The sequence below is a fragment of the Phoenix dactylifera genome, chromosome 9 (genome assembly GCF_009389715.1).
Source record: "Phoenix dactylifera cultivar Barhee BC4 chromosome 9, palm_55x_up_171113_PBpolish2nd_filt_p, whole genome shotgun sequence".
NCBI classification, from domain to species: Eukaryota; Viridiplantae; Streptophyta; class Magnoliopsida; order Arecales; family Arecaceae; genus Phoenix; species Phoenix dactylifera.
The window spans coordinates 16,304,386-16,330,901 of record NC_052400.1 but is presented as its reverse complement, the minus strand read 5'-3'; the positions used below and the strand labels follow the sequence as shown (position 1 = coordinate 16,330,901).

Here is a 26,516-nt window from a genome sequence, read left to right as displayed (position 1 = left end):
AGCTCTGGTGCCGGGTACTTGCAACATCTTCAACATGCCCGATTTGTCCACACCCATAGCAAAAATCGGGAACATTTTCATACACAAAGGGCTACCACATAACCTTAGATCTGCCCTTGATCTGGATTCTAGGCAACAACAGCGTGGTGGCGTTGATGCCCACCTTAATCCTTGCAAACCACATCATCCTCTACTACTTTGTGATGCCATCACCAGTTGGCAACGATGGCGATCTGCAGGATAGTTTTCCTCTCCTAGTACTTCTCCAGGAGCTTCGCATTCCGAATCCACACCACTGTCGTTTTCACTCTGTGTCTGGGCCCGGGACGAAGTCGGAAGTCTATGGCTCCATAGCTAGCAGCTGCCCAGCCACCACCCTGGGGCTGCCGGCGATGGTGATGCCCCGATTGGCCTCCGTCTTGAATTTGAGGGCCAAATGATCCTTAGCTAGTAGAATAGCCTCCACCTCATGCTGAGTCTTCCTCCGTAGCGCCACACCCTGGGCCACCCACTCCGTCGGGACCTGACGGCCAAGGCTCCGGACGACCACCGCCAAGTTTTCCCAAGCTTTTCTCGAAGCTTCGATCCGATCCTCCGGCAGTCCGAGGATCACCGTGAAGTGCCGCTGGAGATTCTCCACTTCCTACCCTAAGATCCGATGCATAGCCCATCTCCCCGACTTCGCCTGGCTTCTCTTCTCCTCACCCAGTGCTGGCAGTCGCCGGCTCCCTCTGACAGATGAGCTGCCCGCCGCCTTGCCCACTCTCTTGGTCATTACCACAAATACTTGGAAACGAAAGGACCCGACCACGCACGAATATTGAGGCAAACGCTCACCAGAGCTGACCGGAAGACCGGAACAGACATTCCTTTGCTTGTCCTGAAAAAGATTACTTCAACTGAGGATCAATTTCTGGGACGTCTAACCTTCACTCGACCAACTTGTCTTCACTTCCCAAAACTCTAGTTCATCACTATTTTTTTGTTGCAAACCTCTGCATTGTTTACAAGTTCTAAGGTTCTATACAGGGCATTTGGAAACACCCAGTTTTGGGAACTCCACCTTGCAGGCACTCTTTAGTTCAGTTCAAGTTATTCAAAGTCGTTATCTTTCAACTCTTCGTTCTAGTTACCATGTCTCGTCATTACAATCGAAGCACGGCGATTGGAGCTGCCGTATTCTCCCTAGAACTGTACTTCAGGATAAACAAATCCATCCAACAGGAAACTTTGTTTTAAACTTTTCCCATTTAAATACCCTGACCTAAGAATCATGAAATGCTCTCATCAGAAAGGAAGCTCTGGAACATCTCCTATTTTCACTGGGAACGACTGTCTATAAAATGGAACAGCTGCTGCAGAATTTACTTAATTATTGCTAGAACTCATAGATAAATAAAATTAACCATCAGACTGAAAGTTTGCATCATTAACCAGGTCACTGATTATTAGCCAGAGAAGCTAAGGAGCCACCTTCAGTTGATACAAGCAAGAATAACATAACCTTCGGTCAAGCCCACTTTAAATGCTCTGCGAAATTTATAATTACGCTAAGGATCATTAAAACAATAATAACACAGAAAATAATCCATGCAAGATCAGTTTAACTGAAGCTCGAAACAAACTATTACCACAGGATTCTTTAGGAATGAGATTGTTACATGGTAATTCTGCAGCAGAAGAATTTTCAGTGCCTCGGATGTATCTGCACCAGACTTTTACTAACAGGAGTAGGAAAGCTGCTCTGAGGCGCAATAATCTCATTTTATCAAGTAGATACTTCCCTCCTCAGATACTACACTATCTCTGTCCACGGATCATGTCAGTATTGCATAGATCAAAATGAACTGATATTAAACATGGTCATAGATGGAAAAATATGTACTAAAACCAATAAACTGTACCCTTTCCAATTTTGAGAAACCAACCAGGAAAATACACAAGCATACTTCTATAGAGATGCTTAAACAAACCAATGAACCATCAATCAACAGGGTCCAAGTCAATATACATTCGATGAGGGCATGATGGCATTTAAAACATGACTAATGGCTCTTAATTTTAAATTATAAAAGGCTCTATAGTTACAGAACAACTCTATTTAGGGCAATTTTTGCAAGTTCAGATGATTCCATACCCTCTGAACAAACCACACACTGTATTTGATGCTAAGTCACCAAATGGTTATATGATAAAGTGGCTACTTTTCGAGGACGTGCTTCTCATACAGAGCAACGATCTCCTTTTTGTTAGGATTCCTCAACTGCACCAGTTGTCCGCCAAACCCATGCTTAGTGAGTTCCTGTTTCAGTTTTAAAATGGTGAACTTCGTATAGTCTTCAGACCCAGTTTCTTGATGATCCTGGCTCTGGGTGTAATCTTCTCCTTTATAAACAGAACCACCATCTTCTGCCTGAGTAATCTTTAAGGGGCTTGTAGTACTCTTGGATCTCTTTCTACCCCTTACAAGCCCTTCATCAACCTCCATATCATGGACAGATTCTGTGCCCCGGTAATTATCTAATCTCAACCGTTTCCCATGAGATGCAGTCCTAAGCTTACTATCAAGTGCAGTCTCAGTTAGACGAACAGACGTCAGTTCCTGGTGGAGTGCATCTAGTCTGCCTTGAGTAGCTTGTAGCTGCAAGGACAAGGCCTCTGCTCTGCTGTTGGCCTCAGCTCGAGCTGCACGTTCTGTTGCCAGAAGACTCTCAAGGACTTGGACTGTGTTGGACCTTTGTTCATTGCTCCGACTCAATAGATCCTCAATTTCTCTCTCTCTCTCTTCAACCCTTCTTTCAAGTACTGTAACCTTGGACCTGGCATCCATTTCAGACTGATGCAATTTCTCTACTTCATCCATCAGCTTCACTTTCTCTTGCTCCAAGCTATCAACCTGTCTTTCAACTCTTTCAATTAATGTTAATCTTTCCATTGCCGACCGCTGCGCTTCACTCTTCTCCTTCTGAGCAGCAACTACTTCTGCCCGAGCATTATCAGCCAACTCAATAGCTCTCTTTGCATCCCTTTCAGCAACCTCGAGCCTCTCTACCGTATCATCAAATTTCTTGCATTCAGCAACGTACTTTTCTTGTAGATGGTTCCTTTCTTGTTCCAGTATTTTGGCTTCCCTCTCATATGACTGAGCTTTAGCTTTCATAGAATCCAAGTTTGAATTTAACTTCTTCATTCTATCCTTGAAGGCCAAAGTTTCCAACTTATGACTCTCCAACTTCTTCTGAGCAGCCTATAGATAAATTGGTTGCATGTAATAAAAGAAATGCAGGTTTCATTCCAAAGAAAAATGAAAAAGCAAAAGTTCTCTGAAGACCTAAATTTTACCTCCAGCTGTGAAACCAAGGTACTTGTATGGTTCTCGGTAGAATCAAACTTTGCATTCAAGCTCTTTATTTCCTCTTCCTATCATTGACAGCAACATATAAGGATTGAACTAATTTGTAGGAAAGGATGAAAGGCAAAAGAAAGGATGACTGACCTTTTCCACCAACTGGGCAGAGAATTCCGCCCTTAGTGCATCTTCCCTTTCTTGTGCTTTTTTATTAGTGCGCTCCTGCACTAATGCTGCTCTTTCCAAAGCTGTTTTGGCTTCCCCAGCAGCAATAGTATACTTTCGCTTCCACTCTGATGCCTCTTCCTGAGCAGATTCTGCCTGTTCACGAGCAGCAGCCAATCTCCCTTCAGCAGCACTTAACCTGGACTCCAGAGCTGCAAGTTTAGCTTTAAACCTATCTTCCTCGGCCTTCAACTCTAAACTGCTTTGGTCATGCTTATTTTTCCAATCAGAGGATTCCTGTCTTGCAAGATCAAGATCTTTTGCAATACTCATACAACGCTCCTCCAGTGTGCTGCATTTGCTCTGCAACTTTGCAATACGGCTGTTGTACTCAACAGAAAATTTTTGCTTATCACTGATAGCTTCCTCATAGCGCTTCAAATATTCAGCTCTGTGCTTTTCATTTGCCTCAAGCTGCTTCTTGAGCAGCCCCACTTTGTCATCATTAGAGCGGCATTTCAATGCAAGGGCACTCCTTTCTGATTCAATTTGATCTAATTGCTTTTTAAAGAGGTCCAATATGGGCCCCCTCAAACTGCAAAACAAAGTTATGGTAAAAAAACAAAAATTAGTAAAAAGAATAATATAATTATCAAGAGTGTATAAGATTATCAGTAAAACTTAGGAAATCCAAAGTTTAGAAAACATTTGGCAATGAAAACATATTAAATTAAAACTTTGGAACCATCAGATCTGCATCAGGTTTAAAACTTGGATATGCTAATAGAACTGTGCCATATTAGAGTTGCACATATCACGGCAGCATTAACCCCACCACCAGAAAGGGTAAAAATACGGACAACAAACCAATTGGCACAACCCAACCTGACTCAATCTTCTGCCCATAATATTGTATCTGGCCCAATGTCTAAAAACTGGCTGTTCCCAATCAACATTAACTTAGTTCAGCTAACATTATCGCAAAAACACAAGGGCAGAGACATACCACTGCCGTAAAAATGAAGACAAAATTTTCCATTTGCTGGGACCATGAGAAGATGACTCATACTCGGAAAGCAGACTCTCCAGGACCTGCAGAGATTATGTTACCATCATAATCTTTAAACACAAAGAATTCCTTGGACAATTCAATGATGGAAGCACCCAGTAATTTTAACTATGTGGAGCTTGGGAGTAATTACAAACTACTAGAAGAAAAAGCCAAGAGCAATGTGTACATAACTTTAAATTAGAAAGTAAAGTGAATAAACTATCAGATGCAGGTGTCTACACGTGTCATGGTGTTAGTTACAGGATGCTAATCATCAAATTAATGTAACAAAAGCATACCGAGTCAGAAATTGTTCATACACCTCAAGTAATAACTCAAAACAGATATCAAGTTTTTAATCACATGATTCAACAGAGTAGCTATGGCTAAAATAATTCAATGAAAGGGAAGGGACATACTAGGAACAAAGATATATCAACTGAAAATACTGAGATTTATTGGCAGTTTTGCTCTATTGTATCCTAGAAGGGGAAATCACACTCTCAAGAGTCAAGGCCGAACACCCATCACCAAACATAGTCTAAGCCATAGTTTTCGCGATTTTCATGCAAATGTCTTCATATTTCCAAACATTGGCATAGATGGTACCGTGTAACATACGATAAAATACGTCAAACCTGATAGTAACATCATCAAAAGAGGTTGGATAGAGTTGCTAGTAAATGCAGAGACATCAGGGACCAGCACAAAATTGACGGGTCACCACTAACCTAGGTAAAATACCTAATAGACAATAATAATAAATATGTGGTTATACATTAGCCAATCGGCCTTGCGACAAACTTCCTGCAGCTATTGGCATATGATAAAATCCTGCCCCTGTTACAGCCACTGTGACATATTATCTACTCTTGATTTGATGACAAAATGATTAGTGCATGTGACTACCAGGTCAAACACCACACATTTCCCAAATCTGGATTTTCACCAAATAGAATGAAACACACAGCCGATTAAATCAAACCACTCAAAACAAGTTTTGTTAACATGAGTAATCATAAATGCTGCTTTCTTTGTTTCAAGCGGGACATTATCACCAACTGCATTTCTTGCTTAGAAAAACAAAATAACTTCTTACAAACTAGTATTCTTTACCGCAAACAAAACAGCAGATCTCCAGAATACATTTCTGGTTGAAGAATGGGATAATTGTCAGCTCTCCTAATGCTGGACTTTGGTTTTTCTCTGATGCTGAAGGTTATCACACAAGCTGTTTCCATCTATCATTTGCAGCAAGTTTTATCAATAAAAAATATAGGCATTCAAATAAACATTACAAAATCATAGTAATTTTCAAACAACTAAACTATAAGCAGTTGAAATGGGGCTTGTCTCAGTGGTCAACCCCTCTGCTTAGCAACCAGAGGTTCTGGGTTCAATTCTTGGATGGTGCATCTCCAAAAATTTGGATCTAGGTAATTTAGTACGAGTTGGTCTCTCTCTCTCTCTCCCTCTCTCTCTCTCTCTCTGCATGTCTCTCTCCCCACCAAAAATAAAAACCTAAACCATAGGTAGGAGTGATAACAGAAAGTTCATGAAAACGATTATGATTTTAGGGCATAACTTATGACATTTAGGCCAGCGATATTTTTTTTTAAAAAAAAGAAAAACTTAGGCAACAAAGAAAAATTTAGAGCAATTCTATGGTTGCCTCAATGAAGAGAATCTGTGAACTGACGGTATAAACATATGGAACAAAGAATAAGACACCAAGGAAGAGAGATCTAGAAAGTGTTTTGAGACCGCAAAGAGGAGGGATACCACAGCTTGAAGCTTTAAAAAAGAGATTTGCAAAAGTTCAGCATGAAAATATATAAGGGTTTTAACAAGAATGATTGGTTAAGAAAGATGCATAAAACAGAGCCAAGAGAGCTGGCGTAAGGCTTGATATTTATCCTTAGTGTTTGCAGTATGGCTGGTTTGGGATGTAGCATACCAACCCAGTACAGTTCGGGTGTGGTAAGGAGGCCCAGGACACCCCCATACCTATATATGCTATAGCTGCTGTCTTGAATCACCAGCTTGTCAGGTGTTGGTGCAAGGAGATACAATACCAACCTGACCTGTATCAGTAACTACCTAGACTAAAAACATTGCATATTATTCTTTAATAATTATTAATGTATTGCCTTGTATTATTCTACGATAACAAGAATTCCTATTCTAGGATGTAGCTTTGTTATAAATATTTGTGCACAACATGTATGTAAAGGCACATATATATACAAGCTGATGTATATTACCACAATAAGAATGTTATTACCTGAATCACACTATCAAGTTTCACACTAGGAACATGACAGGCTGCTCGTAGCTTCTTTTCCATGCTATGTACGGTGTTTGAACATTGCAAATCAGCCTCCAGAAAAGCAGTCCTTTTGTAATCCTGCAATCAACATCCAATCAACAATGAGAAATATACAATAAATCCCCTATAAGCAGGACTTGATCACTTATAGATATTTAGATGCATTACCTTGCAGTTGCAAACTGATGAAATCAATAATGCTCTAAGGAAAAGATAGAGGGTTGCAAACCCTGTTGACCAATTGGTGACCTAGTTAACCTTAAGAAAAGTTGTAGTAACACTCCTGGATTCTTTTTTAGAATCATCAGGTAGTCAGATATGTCTTTGATTAATTCAAAACTTGTTACAATCAATTAATATAGAAAACATATGGTATCAAAGTCAGTGCCCTCCACTACAACTGGAGCATCAGTTTTTCTCTTCAGTCTTCTTAGAGTCCTAATGCTCGAAATTGATCTCCATAGCTTTGAGCTTCCACATGGCTGTCACCAGAGTTGAAGAGAAGAAAGTAATTCTGACATTAATAGTATATCCGACGACCAACATCCCGAGATTTGTTATGTCGAGATTTAAGCATTAAAGGTTGATCTCACTTCATCAAAGTTGATCTGACACACTTCTTGAATTAGATGATGAATCAGCACAAGTGAATTGGTCTTCTTATGAATTTAGAAGGACTAGATTAGTGTTTTGTTATGTTTCCATAACATGAGTAGAATTTATAGTCATCCTAAAGACAAGATAATAAAAACGGCGGCAATATAATCAATACAAGATCAGAAATCAATTGAAGATGCTTTTTTTTTTCCAGGTTCTGGATATACCTTGGGAGGCAATGACATCAATAGTGGTCATGCTTAATTCTAAAAAAAATTGCTTATGGGTGTCACAGGAGGGTAGGCATGGGCAATATCTTGGAAGGTGAAGAACAGCAATGGTGAATTGCAGAAATGGGCAAATAGCAAGAGATGATATAACATGCCTGAGTGTCAATGTAGGGAGCAAAAGCAGGCGATTAGGCCAGCGAAAAATTTTGAGATCCTAGGTCATCCCTGTTGAAATCACCCCTTATCCCAAAAGCTTAAGCTTATAGGATGAGGTAGATTTATTTATATTTTTTATATTTTCTTACACTTCCCCTCACATGTGGGTCGTACTTTTCTTTAATGGGTGAGCCCAACATGTAAAATTTTTAATAATGAGGTTAAAGAGTGCAAAGACAAAGTTCGAACTCAGGACCTCTGCTCTGATATCATGTTGAAATCACCATTTATCCTAAAAGCTTAAGCTCATAGGATGATGTAGATTTATTGATATATTTTATATTTTCTTACAATCCCCCTCACATTTGGGCCGGACTTTCCTTTAATGAGTGAGCCCAACATATGAAATTTTTAATAATGGGGTTAAAGAGTGCGGAGACAGGGTTCAAACTCAAAACCTATGCTCTAATACCAAGTTGAAATCACCACTTGTTCCAAAAGCTTAAGCTTATAAGATGAGATAGATTTATTTATATTTTTTATAATCCCAAATCCCAATCATATATAAACATATAGACACACACATATCAAATACATATTGTATGTGCCTCTGTAAAGTATGCAAAGAAATATCAAAAAATGACAGATAGAAACAGCAAGAATAAAAGTTGCTGCTAGTAATAATGGAACAAAGAAATAGACAGATGATAGGAGGTATACCTCTCCTATTGATATATACTCAAGCGCCATGCAGGTTATATTAAAGGTGGCTTGGTGGAGTTGCATCACTAGAAGGATTAAAGTCGTTATTAATTAGTTTAATGAAGTCATTTAATTAAAAAAATGAAAGTACACCAAAAATATTCACAAGGACCTACCTTGATGATCTTCAGTTTATTAAAACCCTAGATAGCCTTTATATTTCACATTAAGAGACTAAGGAAGTTGTTCGGATCCCAATATAGCTATATCTAATGTAAACACTATTGAACAAATAAGCCAACATGAGACGAAGCTATAGAAATTATTCGATATTCCATTATGAAGAGTTAAAATCCCCATAAATACACAAATATTAAATTACAACACAGCAATACGGAGACTATTCCCCTCAATTAACAACAGACATGCATACAACATTTCAATAATTCAATTTATGTACACCATATGAAGTTGGAACTTGGGGTTAATTTACCAAGCAGCCAATATTAGTAATTCAGCAAAAGCTCAAGAGACTTGGGAAAAAGCTAAAGTTTAAAAAATGAAGAAATAATTGTAAATTATCATAAATAGGTAATTGAAATTACTAACTTTGAGAATAATAATAAAATCCAAAGTAAAGTTAGTTTATACAAAATATCCTGAAAAATTCATAAAAGAATGCCATTTTAAGAAGTCAAGAAAAATCACCAAAAAAAAACTTTTGGCGAAACTTTTTGAAGAGTCGATGGCAAAGTTTTCAGCAAGTTAGATAAGCCTGTAACAGGAGTTCAAAGTTTTCTAAAGTTTCTGCAAGACCCCTACTAATTCGAGGGATTTCTGCAAATACCTAGATGGCTGTATTTCAGAAACAATACCAGGTCTGGTTGTTTATCAGCTTAAGTCCTAGGTGGACTATGGTTAGTCCAAAAAATTAAAAACAAAGATAGGTGCTTAATAGACTGTCACTGATGCCATGGGAATTACCTTGGAGATATAAAAAAATCCAAATCCATATTATTGGCTGCCTTCAGGAGATGCAAAACTAAGTAGAATCAACTTGTATTGCCTGACCAGAACATGTGGTTCCCAATTAAATTCCGCAGAAATAAAACTCTACTGTGCAGCTCATAACATCATTTTTTTCATCTCCTATCCATTTGTTAAACTATGGTTGAGACAGGTTTAAGAGAAAATTATATTATTACCGTCGCAGAATGAATTAATTAAGCAAGCTGAGTTGCTGTCAAAAGCATGCCACAAGATTTGCCCAAGGTGCAGCCTTGGTGCCATGCCTTCCAAAGGGCAAGACAAGTTCATTGGGGTGCTCAAAAAGCATGCATTCCATACACCTTGCTAAGGTGCCAAGGCACAGAAATTGTGTGCCTTTACGACCATAAGTGTTTCCTGTGTACATGACTGGATGGCTGCAAGTTGTGTTGGTGTTGTGTGCCATGATGACTGTTTGTGTTTGTGTGTGTGTGAAATACATCAGCTTCAAGAAATTATAAAAAGGCATCAATGGTTACATTAGCAGCCACTTCTAAATATCATGGTCAAGACTCAACGCACAGATAAATATGGTGACAAGGTACTGTTAATGGGACGAACCAAAATACTGGAAATCTTTCACCAATTTTATCACAAGTTAAGTCACCAAGTTGGGCATTAAAGAAGGTTAATTCGATAGACTGGTACGAAGAGCCGTTTTCTGTATAAGGCAATAAATCTACTGTGTACATTAGAGCCAAATAGTAGGGGACAAGGAAATGGGCTATTAAAAACACTTGGAATAAACCAATCCCAAGATAACCAACAACCCCAAGACAACCTAAGTTATGTGACAGCAGGGTGGCTCTTTAAGGATCTAAACAAGAAGTAAGATTTCATATAGGCAACAATTTAAGTGTTTCAACTGTCTCGAGTTGGGTTGAGCTTTTCTCCTACATCAAAGATAAAATTTCTATCCAAATTACACAGAGCAATGGAAGACAGATAAAGACAGCAGTCATGACATTGCAGAAGAATGTGAAGAAGGCATTACATATGCAGATGAATGAGTTTTGATGAACAAAGAATTCCACAGTTCAGAAGAAACACTAGAATTTTATATAACATTTGAATTTTGCTACAAGTGAAGACTATGGCTCCAATTTCGAAGGAACATAAAGCAGACACCAACTGGAGCCAAAAGTATACAAATTTCGCTACCATAAAACCTTTCAGGTTATATCATCACAAGCATCAAATGTAAAAACAAGGGAACTGTACGTTCTGATCACAATCATGAATTCTTATTGAAGCTTGAAATTGTCACAAAAATTGGAAGACCTCGACAGCTGAGGGGGTGCACTATCCACAGAGGGGCTCATGGTAGATGGAAAGTGCTGACATAATATAGATGAAATATGCTTCCTGATGAAATTCAAAGATACCTACATGTGTTTTACCAAAACCAGAAATTCAGGCAATTTCAGTATCACCATACAGGCTAGGCCAAAAGCATCAAACCCATCATTGCTTGGATCTTAGAACACAAGTTACAAAAGTAGTTGAATAGACATGCCAACAAAATGCAAACAGATTATAAAAAGGACACTTGCTTTTAAACAGGTAGAGCACAGACGTCAGCAAGAGCATACTGCAAAAATTTAAGTGTAGATAAATTTCCATCATAGTTTGCTTGCAGTGCATGAAGAACTGAACAGATGAGATGGTTATCAGCAAGGCCGAAGAACAGAGTAAACACTCACCTCATATGCCTTTCTGAAGAAGCGGTGAAGAAGCCTTTCATAGTTCATGCGTGCTGAGCCAGACCCCACAGCACTAGCATTAAATGCTGCAAGTGATTTTTGAACAGCATCTTCATGCGCTTCTCTTAAAATATCCTAAAACATATAAAGTTATTAAAGAGTAATGTCCACCAGCAAGTTCAATACCTATCTGATATGATGTTCTAACTTTACCTCCTCGACCAGTTTTGTGCGATCAAAAGATGACATGTAAACCTCAACAGCAGAATCATATGACCTACGACATTCTGCTTCTTCCACACTCTGCAGAGCAAGATAGCATAAATGGATACACTTCAAAGAAATGGTGCATGTATGCTCATATCATTTGATCACCTATTAGCATCCTCATTGTTGAAAACCACAGTTCTAACAACATAAGTGCAGCACAATGTAGAAAATCAGTAATTCCAAGAAAATCATTTGAGGTCATATCAATGTGTCTGGCTCAAGGAATTTTTTGATCCTATTGTTAACTCCTAGCTGATTCAAGAACAATCATATGCATTTTTACACGTAGTAATTTCTTATACACAAGCATCAGGATTCAGCCAACAAGATATGCAACAACACATGCGCTAGTGAACAGAGGCACTCTTGTTTAGAACCAAACAGGCACCCCCCCCCCCCCCCGGGGCACCGCAGGGTGCAAGAAAAAAAAAAAAAAAAGCAAAAAAAAAAAAAAAAAGCATAGCATTACACCATTCCCCTTGATTAACTTTGGTAGAAACATAAAATGACATTATGACAAAATGCACAAAAAGAGAAGAAACAGCAAAACTAAATTTGCGATGACATATAACCTTCACAGTTACACAAACCTGCCATGAGGAGGATATCGTAGGCACAGCTCCATTGTTGATGGCATCCAAGAATGACTGTGTGATACCAGCTAGAATGGGACCAGTCATAGCAGTAGACCCTACTTGCTTTGGTCTAGTTCGCTCGAAAACAAACTTTGTCAATGCATCCAAACCTGCTCTAAATTCGGGCCTTAATCTGTTTAACTGCACGATGAGCAAAGATCACAAATATGATAAGAGGTTGGAAACAGGCAATCTACAATTGAATACAATAAATAATAATGTATAAAAAATTAAATAAAGCAAAGTTTAAGACTCACAGGGATTTGATCAAGGCGTTGGAGATCATTTTCATCATTCAATGGCCGCACAAGTGTGAAACATTCCCTATCAGGGAAAAGAGAACGAATGGACTCTCGAATCTATTAAATAGTATTTATTGAAGAATCAGCATACCAACTCCAAAAAGAAAACAGTGAATAGAATAATAGATAGAATTAAGCAATAGCAGGCTGTCATTTTCGCCTTGTCCAAGGCATTTAAGTGAAGTAAAGTGACATATGCATGATACCTCATTCCTTGCAGATAAATCTTTCCCTCCACCTTGCATAGGCCTCAAGGCTAACTCTAGGTAATCACGTGGAGAGATTTTACGGTTATCCTCAACTAAATCTAAATAGAAGTCCTATAAGTCACAAAATAATAATACACATCACTCATTGAACAGGAAAACAATCTTGCAAGCAATAAAAAAAAAAAATTGATTCTCAATAACAAGCATGGAAACCGTCAGCTTAATATGATGAACATCAAACACAATTACCCTCAGCAGCCAAACAAAGACTGGTGAAAATTGCCAAAGCTCAGATGTGGCGGATCTTCCTCCAGTTGCCCTAACACGAATATGTTTAGTCATTTCAGTAACAAGAGAGAGACGATCAAGTGCCGCTTCATCTATACCACCCATCTGAAGAAACCAAGAGAATCAAAAGGCAGATAAGCAAGTAATTGCTATATACCTGGTTAGAAAACTAACCTACTCACTTCACAATGAAGTAGAAAAAAATAGAAAAAGAGTGAGAAGACCTCCACATTCAGAAAAGCAAATTAAGTTCCACTTGAATCTGTTTTCATATAAGTTATCTTTACCTGATTATAGATAAACATGCTTGATAACAAAACAGCCAGGGAAAATATCTGGGTGCTGTAAGTTCCCTGTCAAGGAGGGTGGAAAAGTTAAATGAAGTCAACACAAGAATCACTATTCTTATAAATAAAAAAAACAGAGCCTTCATCAGCATTATGAAAATTAAACATCCAAGTTATAAAACGAAGAATAAATTGATGATAAGATCCATCCAGTAGTCTGAGATGCAAAATCATACATATTGTGCTGCAAAAGTGGCCATCAAATTGATATGCATATCATGCACCAGCCTGTATTGCTGGGTATCAGAAAGGTCGATATAGGTTGATGCCTTACTAGATATCTTGATGGATTATCTATATATCAATGTCTTTCACAGGTCAATATAGGTTGCTGCCTCATTAGAATGACACTTTATATTGATGGACTACTTATATATCAATGTCTTTCGCAGAAATATTGACTATTTTCAATTAGACTCTAATAAATATGTAATGTTGCTGGGGGTCCAAACCGAGAACGATTGGCACAGCGGTATGAACGGGGTTCCCTTGGAATTACTTCGGTTGCGCTCCACCTTCCGCCGGAAAACCTGCAAGCAAGCCTCGCACCACCACCGGGGTAGTGGGGGCCCTCCGACGATCAAGTTAGGGGAGATCGAAGGAGAAGAAGAGGTAGCAGGTAAGATAATACTCTGGAAAATCTTGCTTACCCTCCCCTTCCCCCCCAGCCGCATATATATCAGGCTGGGGGGTTTTTCTGGGGATTGGTCATCGTGTGGCACGATGGGGTTGCTACTGACATGGTCGTTACAGGGCGTCGTGGGGCAGCGCTGGGTACGGCCATGGCAGGGCGTAGTGGAGCTCCGCTTTGTACGGCTGTTACAGAGGATCGTGGGACAGCGCCGGATACGGCCGTTGCAGGGAGTAGTGGAGCAGGGGGCCGCGGCGTGCCCCAGGGGAACAGTCTGTTGTTGTCAAGAGTTTGCCGACTCGGGGTCGGATCGCTGGATCAAGGGGCAGCCGACTCGAGGTCGGGCTGCGGAGCCGAAGATATCCGACCCGAGGTCGGATTGCTGGATCAAGGGGCAGCCGACTCGGGGTCGGGCTGCGGAACCGAAGATATCCGACCCGAGGTCGGATTGCTGGATCAAGGGGCAGCCGTAGTCTTCCTGGGCGCGCGTGCCGGTCACGTGGGGCATGGTGGCTAAGTTTCCCCGTAACAGTAGTCCCCCACTTCCGAGCCTGGAACCAGGAGGGAAACGGGTGAAGGGAGTGACGCTTCGAGATTGCCGCCATCCCTCGGAAAGGCGCGCGCGCTCCGAGCTCCCCACCTTCTTTATGGCGTATGGCGGTTGTCGCTGATCTGACGGTCTGCGGATTTCGGCGAACATCCTTCCTTAATGGCGTCGATTCGCCTTTGGGGCGCGAACGATCCTTCGGCAGCCAGGCGTCCTCTGGCGTCACCGAGGCGTCACCCGCCTTCCTGCCTATTTAACCGGGGGCCCTCCCCCGTCCGCCTTTCTCTTCACAGGCATCCTCGAGTTTCTCCCTTGTGCTGCTGCCGTTGCTGTCGGACTGTTCGTTCGCTCCTCCTTTGACGCTCTCGGAGCCGTTCTCCCTTCCCTTCGCGGACGTGCTCGCCGTTCCAGACCCAGGGGTTCCTCCAAGCTGACTCTCTGTACTTTTCTTTGTTCTTTTCTTTGTATGTTGGCGTTTTGCCATGTTGTATGGGTCTCGGCCCTGATGCAACGAAAGTTAATGCAAACAAAGTGTTTCCTCATTTCACTTTCGTCCTTCCTCTTTTTAACTCCTGGTAGCGTCTCGCCGACTCCTGACTCTTGAAGTTCCTCCGGCGCTAGGCCAGGCATCCGAGGGTTAGGCCTCAGGAAATTCTTCCGGCGCTAGGCCGGGCATCCGAGGGTTAGGCCTCAGGAAATTCTTCCGGCGCTAGGCCGGGCATCCGAGGGTTAGGCCTCAGGAAATTCTTCCGGCGCTAGGCCAGGCATCCGAGGGTTAATTCTTCCGCTGGTCGGCCAAGGCTGGTGCAAGCCGAGGCGACCGGTCGGGGCTTCAGGCTAGTCTGCTCCCGGGATGATCATCGGGTTAGCCTGGCATCCGAGGGCCGAGCCTCGGGGAATTCCGCTCGTTGGTCGGCCAAGGCTGGCGCAAGCCGAGGCGACCGGTCGGGGCTTCAGGCTAGTCTGCTCCCGGGGTGGTCATCGGGTTAGCCTGGCATCCGAGGGCCGAGCCTCGGGGAATTCCGCTCGTTGGTCGGCCAAGGCTGGCGCAAGCCGAGGCGACCGGTCGGGGCTTCAGGCTAGTCTGCTCCCGGAATGATCATCGGGTTAGCCTAGCATCCGAGGGCCGAGCCTCGGAGAATTCCGCTCGTTGGTCGGCCAAGGCTGGCGCAAGCCGAGGCGACCGGTCGGGGCTTCAGGCTAGTCTGCTCCCGGGATGATCATCGGGTTAGCCTGGCATCCGAGGGCCGAGCCTCGGGGAATTCCGCTCGTTGGTCGGCCAAGGCTGGCGCAAGCCGAGGCGACCGGTCGGGGCTTCAGGCTAGTCTGCTCCCGGGATGATCATCGGGTTAGCCTGGCATCCGAGGGCCGAGCCTCGGGGAATTCCGCTCGTTGGTCGGCCAAGGCTGGCGCAAGCCGAGGTGACCGGTCGGGGCTTCAGGCTAGTCTGCTCCCGGGATGATCATCGGGTTAGCCTGGCATCCGAGGGCCGAGCCTCGGGGAATTCCGCTCGTTGATCGGCCAAGGCTGGCGCAAGCCGAGGCGACCGGTCGGGGCTTCAGGCTAGTCTGCTCCCGGGATGATCATCGGGTTAGCCTGGCATCCGAGGGCCGAGCCTCGGGGAATTCCGCTCATTGGTCGCGCGCCTATCACTTGCCGCTCGACGGGGTTTCTCCGTGGCCAGCTGCGATCGTGTTTCTCCTCCTCTCGAAGCGTCGCCTGGGGAACACCAGAAGGCCATTAAATGCTAATTGAGGCGTTACCTGGGAAATCGGACCGGCCAGTTGCTGCTTGCGAGGAGTGCCAGTTAAGCGGCCGCGATACGCGCGTTCTTCGAGGCGGATGCGGCCTGGGCGCATGCGGAGATACGGGGGCCGCGGGATACATGCCGCCCGGAGTGTCCTGCACGAAGAATACAATTAAGGAGAACGACGCTTAGGAGATCGTGGGGGGATAAGCCTTAATATCGGGCCACCCTCCGCTGATACATCGCCATCCGGACCTGCGCCATTTCCCTCGCTTCTTCCAAGAGGTTCAGGTTCCCTCGGAGTTGCTCCGAATTGGCCTCGGGTCGGTGCGCGGCCACCCAGGGGCGAGGGGAGTCCGAGCTCCACGGGGACAACCGCTTCCGTGCCATAGGTTAGGCTGAAAGGCGTCTCCCCGGTAGGGGTCCGATGCGTGGTCCGATACGCCCAAAGGACGTTCTCGAGTTCTTCGACCCAAGCTTGCCCCGTCCGACCGATTCGCGCCTTAATTCCTTGGAGGATTGTCCGATTTGTCACCTCGGCCTCGCCGTTGGTTTGGGGATGCGACACAGATGTGAACCGATGCTCGATCCCGAACTCCTCGCAGAAGTCACGGAAATGCTTGTTGTCGAACTGTCGACCATTATCCGAGATGAGGACCCGGGGTACCCCAAATCGGACAATGATGTTTTTCTTCACGAACTTCCGGACTTGCGCCTCCGTGATAGTAGCCAGCGGCTCTGCCTCCACCCACTTGGTGAAGTAGTCGATTGCAACAATCAAGAATTTCCGCTGGGCGGAAGCGACGGGGAATGGTCCGAGGATATCCATTCCCCATTGTGCGAAGGGCCAGGGTGCGGTGATTGGTGCCAAGGGGACAGAAGGGACTCTCTGGACGTTGGCGTGGCGCTGGCAGGCGTCGCATTTCCGTACGTGACCCTTTGAGTCCTCCAACAAGGTAGGCCAATAATAGCCTTGCCTCATGATCTTGTGCGCCAAGGACCTAGCCCCCGAGTGCGATCCGCAGACGCCCTCGTGGACTTCGCCGAGGACGTAGGCCGCCTCCGAGGGGCGGAGGCACCTTAAGAGGGGGGCGGTAAACGAGGTCCGATACAGCCTCCCTTCATAGAGTACGTAGTGGGCGGACTTCCTGACAAGTCGCCGAGCTTGATCTTCGTCTTCAGGGAGGATCCCTTCGGCGAGGTAGGCGACGAGCGGATCCATCCAAGACGGCTCCGGATCAATCGCCATCACCGCTCCAGCCTCGCCGATGCTCGGGGCATCCAGGGTCTCCAGGTAGATTGCCCTCGACAAGTTGTGCGCCTCTGCGCCCACCAAGCGGGACAACCTGTCGGCCCTGGCATTTTCGCTTCTGGGGACCTGCTGGAGGTCGACGCTGCCGAGGTCGGGAATGAGTGCTTGCACCTTCCGGACGTAGTTCTGCATGGTCGGGCTCCGGGCCTCGAACTCCCCACGGACCTGCCCGACCACCAGCTGGGAGTCGGTGAAAACCTTCAAACGCCGGATGCCGAGTTCTCCGGTGAGTTTGAGTCCCGCGACTAGGGCCTCGTACTCCGCCTTGTTGTTGGTCACTGGAAATCCAAACCTCAAGGCATACTCGGCTATCACTCCATCAGGACTGGTAAGGACCAGCCCGGCTCCTCCACCCTCGGGGTTCGACGACCCATCGATGTGAAGCGTCCAGGTCGGGAGGTCGAGGCTGGGCGTTTCCGACGGTCTAGGCTCCGCCTCCTGCACCGTGCACTCAGCGAGGAAGTCCGCGAGCACCTGGGCCTTGATGGCGGGTCGAGGCTGGTAGCGGATGTCGAACTCACCGAGTTCTACTGCCCACTTCACCAGCTGTCCCGCATTCTCGGGGTTGCTGAGGATCTGTCGTAGTGGTTGATCAGTCAAGAGGGTGACAGAATGGGCCTGAAAATAGGAGCGGAGCCTCCTGGTCGCGGTCAGCAGCGCGAACGCGATCTGTTCAGCCTTCGTATACCGCGTCTCGGCATCCCGTAGGACCCGGCTGATGTAGTACACGGGCTTCTGGAGCTTTGCCTCTTTCCGAACCAGCACCGCACTGACCGCGGTTGGGGAGACCGCCAGATAGAGGTAGAGCATCTCCCCTTCTTGCGGCTTGGACAGCAGGGGAGGAGACGCCAGGTATTCCTTGAGCTGGTCGAATGCTGCTTGACATTCGGCCGTCCAGAGGAAGTCTTTCGGGCGTTTTAACACTTTGAAGAATGGTTGGCAGCGTTCGGCCGATTTTGCCACAAATCGTCCGAGCGCGGCGACCCTTCCAGCGAGCTCCTGAACCTCCTTCACTTTGGTCGGAGGGGACATACCTTGGATGGCCTTGATTTTATCCGGGTTGGCTTCGATACCCCGCTGGTTGACAATGAAACCGAGGAACCTCCCGGCCGAAGCGCCAAAGGCGCACTTCGCTGGGTTCAGCTTCATGCGAAACTTCCGCAAGGTGGTGAAAGTCTCCTCCAGATCCACGATGTGCTGGTCTGCCTCCTGGTCGACCACCCGGATCCGATCCGGGGCACAGTGTCTCTTCTTCTGCTTCACTGGCCGGTGGGTCGGGTCGACGTTGAGGGCGTGAGAAATGACCTCCGGGTCGATCCCAGGTACATCGGCCGCCGACCAGGCAAATACATCGGCATTGGCTCGGAGGAATTCCACCAACCGGGCCCGAGCTCCCGGGTCGAGATTGGCGCCGACCCGAACCGCCCGGTCCTGGCGGCCTTCCTCGAGGGGAACTTCGATCACTCCCTCAGCCGGCTCCCCCTGCCGCAAGGCCACCTCGTCTCTGGCATCAAGGGACTCGACGCTTAGGGCTTCTGCGGGCTTCTTCCCTTTGAGGGTCGCTAGGAAACATTGCCGTGCGGTCGGTTGGTCACCTCGGACCTCCCCGATCCCGACCGTCGTGGGGAACCGCATGAGCAAGTGGTACGTGGAGACCACCGCGCGAAGGGCGTTCAGCCCGGGTCGTCCGAGGATAGCGTTGTAGGCCGAGGGAACACGGACGACCAAGAACCCGAGTCGCACCGTGGCTTCTGCGGGTGCGACGCCCGCAGTCACAGGCAGCTCAACGACACCTTCCACCGGGACAGCGTCGCCGGTGAATCCTATGAGGGGGGTGGATATTTTGCGCAACGATTGTCTGGACAAGCCCAGCTTTTGGAAGGCCTCGTAAAACAAGATATCAGCTGAGCTTCCACTATCCACAAGAACACGCCTTACATCATAGTTTGCCATAGTGAGGGAGATTACCATGGCGTCATCGTGGGGGGTCTGAACCCCCTTTACATCCTCATCACAAAAGGTGATTACATTGCCGACCCTCTGCCTCTTTGCGACGGCCGCACCTGACGCCTCCGTCGAGCCCCCTGCGTTCCTCACGGGCCGGGGGCAGCCCCCAGTGATAGTGTGGATCACGCCCGCAACGGGTCGATTCTGCTCCCGAGGCTCCGGAGGAGCCGGGTCGGCCGGACGCGGGTCTGCGGGGGGACGTCGGTCGCTCACATATCGACCGAGACGCCCCCGGCGGATGAGAGCCTCGATCTCGTCCCGAAGCTGGAAGCAGTCTTCTGTGTCGTGGCCGTGGTCTCGGTGGTACTCACAGTACGCCCGGGAGGGCCTCTTCCCAGGGATCTTCCGCATCTGTCTCGGGGCCGGGAGGTCCTCCCGCCCCTTGATCTCCATAAGGATCTGGGCCCGGAGAGTCAGGAGAGGGGTGTACCGGTTGAAACGTCGGGGCGGAGAACGAGGGCGTGGGGCGCCGTGGTTCTTCGCCGGCGACGGGCTTCTGCGCCGACGCTGGGGCGTCGGGCTCCTCCTCTGGCGTGCCTCTTTCCGCCTTTTCTTCCCAAGCTTTGGAGGGATCTCGGCGGCCTCCTTGCTCCGGTGGGCGGCCGCCTCCTCGGCGTCCGCATACTGGTTTGCCCGGGACAACAGCTCTGGGAAGCTCCGCGGCAGGCGTTTGTCCAGGAAGAAGGTGAGTCTGCCCTTCCGGAAGCCACGCTTCAGGGCTGAAAGAGCTACTTCCTGACTCAGGTTCCGGACCTCCAGCGTAGCCCTGTTGAAGCGGGTAAGATAATCCCGCAGGCTTTCTCCCTCGTTTTGCCGGACATCGAAGAGGGAGTCGGAGACCAGTCGCCGCCGGCTACTGACGGCGAAACGAGTGACGAAGAGGCGAGTGAACTGGTCGAAGGACCGGATTGAGTCAGCCTCCAGCCCGGCGAACCACGCCCTCGCCGGGCCACGGAGGGTTGCCGGGAAAGCCTTGCAGAGAAGGGGATCTGATGCTCCGTGGAGGAGCATAAGGGTCCTGAAACTCTCGACGTGATCCCGCGGGTCCGCCGCCCCGTCATAGGGCTCGATCGCCGGCATTTTGAACCCCGGCGGATTCGGGGTCCGCAGGATCCTCGAGGCGAGCGCCGGCTGGGAGGAGATCTCTAAGTCGGCGAAGGGATCTTTGGAATGGCCCTTCAGGACCTGGAGTTGTCGGTGGAGATCGTCCACCCGCCGGTCCAGGGAGCGCGTCCGGTGGGTGGGAGACAAGGAGCGGCGAGAGGGGGACCGACTGGAGCGCGGGTTCCTCGAGGACTGGGGGGTCTGGGAACGCGCCCGGGCCCGCCTCTCGGACCCCGCGCAGCTCCGGTGGGAAGGTCCCGGCAGAATGGAGCGTGCGAGAGAATCCTCCTCGCGCCGGCGCTCCTCCCCATGGGAGAGGAAGGAGCGCGGGTTGAGGAGGACACCGCCTCCGCGAGGATGCGAACCTGCTGGGTTAGCTGGTCGAACTGGGCGGCTTCGACCGTCTGAGCGGGCGGTGGGGAGGTGGAGTGTTGCTGAGAGTGTGTTGGAGATGCAGCGGCCCTCCGGCCAGAGGCGCGAGAGGCCCCGCGACCGGAAGCATTGGAAGCTCCACGACCACCTCGCCGTGCCATTACGATCGCTCTGAGATCCGGACCCTTCCTCTAGCGCCAACTGTTGCTGAGGGTCCAAACCGAGAACGATTGGCACAGCGGTATGAACGGGGTTCCCTTGGAATTACTTCGGTTGCGCTCCACCTTCCGCCGGAAAATCTGCAAGCAAGCCTCGCACCACCACCGGGGTAGTGGGGGCCCTCCGACGATCAAGTTAGGGGAGATCGAAAGAGAAGAAGAGGTAGCAGGTAAGATAATACTCTGGAAAATCTTGCTTACCCTCCCCTTCCCCCCAGCCGCATATATATCAGGCTGGGGGGTTTTTCTGGGGATTGGTCATCGTGTGGCACGATGGGGTTGCTACTGACATGGTCGTTACAGGGCGTCGTGGGGCAGCGCTGGGTACGGCCATGGCAGGGCGTAGTGGAGCTCCGCTTTGTACGGCTGTTACAGAGGATCGTGGGACAGCGCCGGATACGGCCGTTGCAGGGAGTAGTGGAGCAGGGGGCCGCGGCGTGCCCCAGGAGAACAGTCTGTTGTTGTCAAGAGTTTGCCGACTCGGGGTCGGATCGCTGGATCAAGGGGCAGCCGACTCGAGGTCGGGCTGCGGAGCCGAAGATATCCGACCCGAGGTCGGATTGCTGGATCAAGGGGCAGCCGACTCGGGGTCGGGCTGCGGAACCGAAGATATCCGACCCGAGGTCGGATTGCTGGATCAAGGGGCAGCCGTAGTCTTCCTGGGCGCGCGTGCCGATCACGTGGGGCATGGTGGCTAAGTTCCCCCGTAACATGTAAAATTTGTAATTTCTTACTACATATACATAAAGGAATTTATACTTATGTATATGAGAGCACATGTGTGCAGATGTGCTGATAAAAGTGAGAAAGGCAAGAGAAAAGATGCCATCTCGGTACAGGTTCATGACATCAACCAACAACTAAAGCAGCGGCCTTAAAACCTCAAGCTGCAATCACAGCATATACGTCCAGCAGTTAGGTAATTCCAATACCTGATCCAAAGGTGGACATGCACCCAATATACTAATTAAGACCAAACGTATGGGGAATCTAAAGGAAACAGGAATTGGCCAAATGTAAGGAGAATCTAAAGGAAACAAGAATTGATGTGTCAGGCATTGGAAGCAGCAAAGTTGGAGTGAGTAAGATATTAGTGAAACCCATGGGTGGAAATAGCATCCAATTATGTATACAAAATCCAAGACCAAATTTAATTATCACTACTAGATAATACTAAAAAGAATCATTTCTAACCGTTTGATCATAGGCATCAATTCCTTCACTATCCAGCAGCAAAAGATTGTATTCAGTTCCATCAAGGGCAGTTCGCTTTATCGGGGCACTCCACATCCAAAGGCCTTTAGTGCATGGTCGATGGGTGGAAGCCACTTGAAATCCACTGCTCCTACCTAAAAGCTGACACATAACAGATGTAAATGTTGGTTAAAGACAAGAATCCCAAGCAAAACAAGTTGACTTGAAATATATCATCGTAAAACTGAATTTATAGTTGACAAGTAGATAAAAGAATGGGGAAAAATCGAAATAGAGAAATTTGAATAATGAATCCAATATGTATCTAGAAAGAATCAGATGACAATAGTAGAGCACATAATAATCGAGCTAGGCATGAGAAGCAGAAATATGTGTAAATAAACTTCTGATAATACTGAATACAGAAGAGACAGCCGAGCAGATATCCATAGTTGTGGTGTCACAGTTAAAAGGCATTCTCTTAGTTACTTGAATCAAGGGCAGATATGGGTGCGACTAGGGGTGTGGGAGTATGACGTCGTGAAGGGCTGCATAGGCATACTTTACAATATTGATTATACTTTTAAGTATTTATTCCATTTATTTTGGAGATGGAGAGTAGCAAGGGCTTTTATGTCATAAAGATTCTCAAAGTTAGGAGTTTAAATCTACATTAAGAAATAGTCTTTTACTAGCAAAGTCATCTAATCTAAACAGCAGCCTTCTTTTACTTGCTAGTGTCAACAATGACCTGGTCTGACAACAAATGTGATTATTAAAATTCTGCATCGACCAGAATTGTCATCAGCATCTTCTAAGTGTCAACTTATAGGGCTGGGGGGTGATCTAAGATTTAAAAAATGCAAAGATTATTTCTTCCGTACAACTAGAATGACATTTAAGTGTTCTTCTTGTCAATGCGATAATAGATGATATGATGTTTCCTTTGGACATGCTTCATTATTTGTAGCACATTCATTCCTTGCACTACAGTAAAGCACCATTATTGTTACAACCGTACACTTCTCCACTAATGGAGCAACATCTAGTTCAAACCAAAATTGCAAGTCATAAACTAATTGTCCTAATAATCAAAATCGAATCAGCGACGCGATTTTTCTTGACACTACAGGAACATACAGCTAGTAGCTCCTTCAGTTAGGATGTCTCGCTGCATTTATACCATATCTGTATGGTATCTTGGCCAAGGAGAGGAGGAAGCGGAATGCAATTCTCACTGCCTCCCATGTTTCTACTCGTTATGGAACCTCTAACACTAAATAAAACTCATCTTTCTCCACAAATCTCATTTCTGCTCCAAGATTCTAAGGGTGAGCCTGATCATCCTTCTCGCTGCAAATCCTTTGATAATTTAATATTCAGCACATATAATGTCTCTCAAATGCTTTATAGATAACTGGATCAACAAATTATAGCTAAACTATTTCTTTAGGTTGTCTTATTCCAAATAGGCAAACTTTCAATCAAATTACAAAACCAGGATTGTAGCAACATTACCTCCTACCCTCCTGTAGAGTGTCGACAAAAGCTTCCTCAAGATTTTGATTGAAGCAAAAATCACTGGGCACTTGGTCAAACCTCTTCATCCAACTCCAAGAGGCTTGCTGCATGTCATCGATAGATTTGATGAGCATGGACACCATTCACTCAACAAATCTTTTTGCCCAGTATACGATTAAAATTATTGTTTTTCCTCGATTTGCCCCATTTATACCATATGTTCAAGGGAATGTAAAAGACCATCATGAAAACCAACAAGTTTTACTCATGAGCTCCCACCATAACTTGATCGCGACCTTTTCCCATAACTCTATAGTAAAAACATTTACCATGCAGCATAAAGATTTCTTCTTTTTCCTTTTGATATATTTTAGCACCAAATGAGTTTTATCTCAATGAAGGATGGACACTACAAACCAAGGATTTGACTAACAGTCCACAACAACTTCTCTGGTAAAAGCTACATTAGTAGTTCATGCGTAGCTATAAGGGTACATACTATTGTATTGACCACAGTGGCCCGTATCACTGTAGAGTAAATTGTGTTGATTTGCAACTTAAGTAGGCTAATATGTGGAATTAGTATTGTAAACCTGTTTTCTGCTTTTAAATCCATGTTCAACTATTATGAATAGCCTTTTTTCTACTGAGAGCAGTCCAAAGCTCTTCCAATTGCACCTTCTTAAATTTATTTTATAAGAATTTGAAGTCTGATATATGAATCATGCATGGTAATAATGCAAAATCATCAGGCTGCATAGGATAAATTTTCTATAGAATATTAATCCATGAGTTTCTTTTTACTTTAAACTCACAGTGAATTTTTAAAATCCAAGAAATTATGATATCGCGGGCATCACAGCGAGATCCTCTAAGAGAAATCATGGATGCTAACAAAGACCTTTAGATAATTCAAATGGGAATAACATGAGACATATCTAAAGTTATAACAGTATGGTTTTTACAAAGGAACTCTAACGATTATTCCACAAATATAACATAGTTTTAGAAAAGGTCGTGTACTTTTAGGTGCCAACTTCTTTTGCTGCACTTGCATATCTTCCTATGCCAACGCATTCCAACTTTTGGCATCTTGCAACTTGCACATACAAGCATATTATAAACAGAAGAATCCAATGGTTAAGAAAGGGTTTCAGAGAATTCCTTTAATTGGGCACACTCTCCCCCACCCCACCCCCCTCCGAAATGGTTTAAGCCGTATTCTTGAAGAAAGAATATTTTAAACTCAGCATATCATGGAACTCCCTAATGTTGCTAGTGATCTTCTAAGGGCTTGGGCCAAGATAACAATTACTAGCTCTCATGATTGCTACTAGGTGATAATGAACATTGCTAAAAGTTAATTTCGTTGAGATGTCTTACTTGATTTCAAAATAATCAGAAGACTCTATCTTCCACCACAACAGCCGGCCACTAGAGGGCCCACTAAGTTCTATTAGTCATTTTGTGAAACATTAATTTAAAGTGAATTTCGTCCTTGAAGAAGGGAAGATTACGTAGACACATAAAAAATAAAAAATAAAAAAAAAGGGAGATGCAGCCCTGTGATTAGAAGTATATTGAAATGAGAAAACCCTAATTTCGCAAGAAAACGGGTCATATCGTCATTTTTCCTTAGAAAGGGCAATTTCTTACGTAAATCTCCCGTCTGATTAATATTAAATCATCCCAATAACAACATTAACTATAATTTAGAAAAAAGAAGAACAATAACCACCTTAGAAATAGAATTCAAGAAAATCGCACATATGGAAAGAAAGGTAGAGAAAGGGGGGAGGAGACCTGGTTAAGGATGAAGCTCTTGCCCTGGCGAGCCCGGCCGCAGACGGAGACTACGCCGATGGGACCCTTGACGAGTTGGAGAGTGGCAACGGCCTCCGGGTCCATCCGAAACTTGCCTTTCTCGTCGCAGTACACCAGCCGCAGCGGCCTCGCCGGCCCAACGTATCCCGGGGTGACGGAAGGCATAGAAGAAGAAGAAGTAACCAAGCTAGGGCTAGGGCTAGGGTTCAGGGGATCGGATCTGGGAGACGCGCCCCGGTCCTTGCGCGACGACGACGATGACGAGGCGGCGGAGCCCCCTCGGAACCGAAGCATTTGCATCGTCTTCTCTTTCCCCCGTTCCTCTCTCTCTTTCTTTGGTTCTTGCTTTCTTTTATAGCATTTCCTTTCCCTCTTTTTTCTTAGCTCTGGCTTTTCTTTTCTTTTTTTGGTAGAGGCTCTGGCTTTTCCCTTCGTTCTGGGCTCGGGGAAGGGGGAGGGGAAAGAAATAAAGAAGAACGCGGTGGAGAGAGGGAAAGAAGTGAGAAAGGGAAAGGTAGGTTTCTTTAGCAATAGCGTACGAACGAGCGAGCGGGATTTGAAATAGAAGTGAAAGTTTCGCGGTCGGGGTCTCGCTGGGCGGGGGAGGATGAGCGAAGGGTCCCGGTCCAAGGGGTCCTTTCCTGTCACGACTCACGAGG

General features: G+C 45.9%; 1 protein-coding gene across 2 annotated transcripts; it reads right to left on the bottom strand.

Moving 5' to 3' along the window:
- Positions 1-1,868: 1,868 nt before the first annotated feature.
- Positions 1,869-26,372, bottom strand: LOC103696926 (guanylate-binding protein 3-like). 2 transcript variants are annotated; one of them, XM_017841264.3, is made up of 15 exons: positions 25,837-26,372; positions 22,513-22,674; positions 13,321-13,386; positions 12,995-13,138; positions 12,743-12,856; positions 12,492-12,593; positions 12,190-12,375; positions 11,543-11,632; positions 11,330-11,464; positions 6,850-6,972; positions 4,521-4,606; positions 3,497-4,109; positions 3,343-3,420; positions 2,524-3,247; positions 1,869-2,256 (listed from the first exon to the last, which is right to left on the bottom strand). In XM_017841264.3, exons 1-15 carry the CDS (start codon positions 26,155-26,157, stop codon positions 2,201-2,203), a joined length of 3,000 nt encoding a protein of 999 aa, XP_017696753.2. In that variant the 5' UTR covers positions 26,158-26,372; the 3' UTR covers positions 1,869-2,200. The 2 variants fall into 2 exon arrangements, with proteins under 2 accessions (XP_017696753.2, XP_008776913.2); XM_008778691.4 differs by having other exon boundaries at positions 1,870-3,247.
- Between the last annotated feature and the right edge of the window lie 144 nt (positions 26,373-26,516).

Bases quoted from the DNA above. Each gene is read 5' to 3' on its own strand.
- LOC103696926 (XM_008778691.4), bottom strand. From the start codon at position 26,157: ATGCAAATGCTTCGGTTCCGAGGGGGCTCCGCCGCCTCGTCATCGTCG. The intron at 11,633-12,189 runs GTTTGTGTAACT...CTTGCTCTGCAG, and splicing joins CGATATCCTCCTCATGGCAG to AGTGTGGAAGAAGCAGAATG. The intron at 4,607-6,849 runs GTAATAACATTC...TAATCTCTGCAG, and splicing joins AACTTGATAGTGTGATTCAG to GTCCTGGAGAGTCTGCTTTC.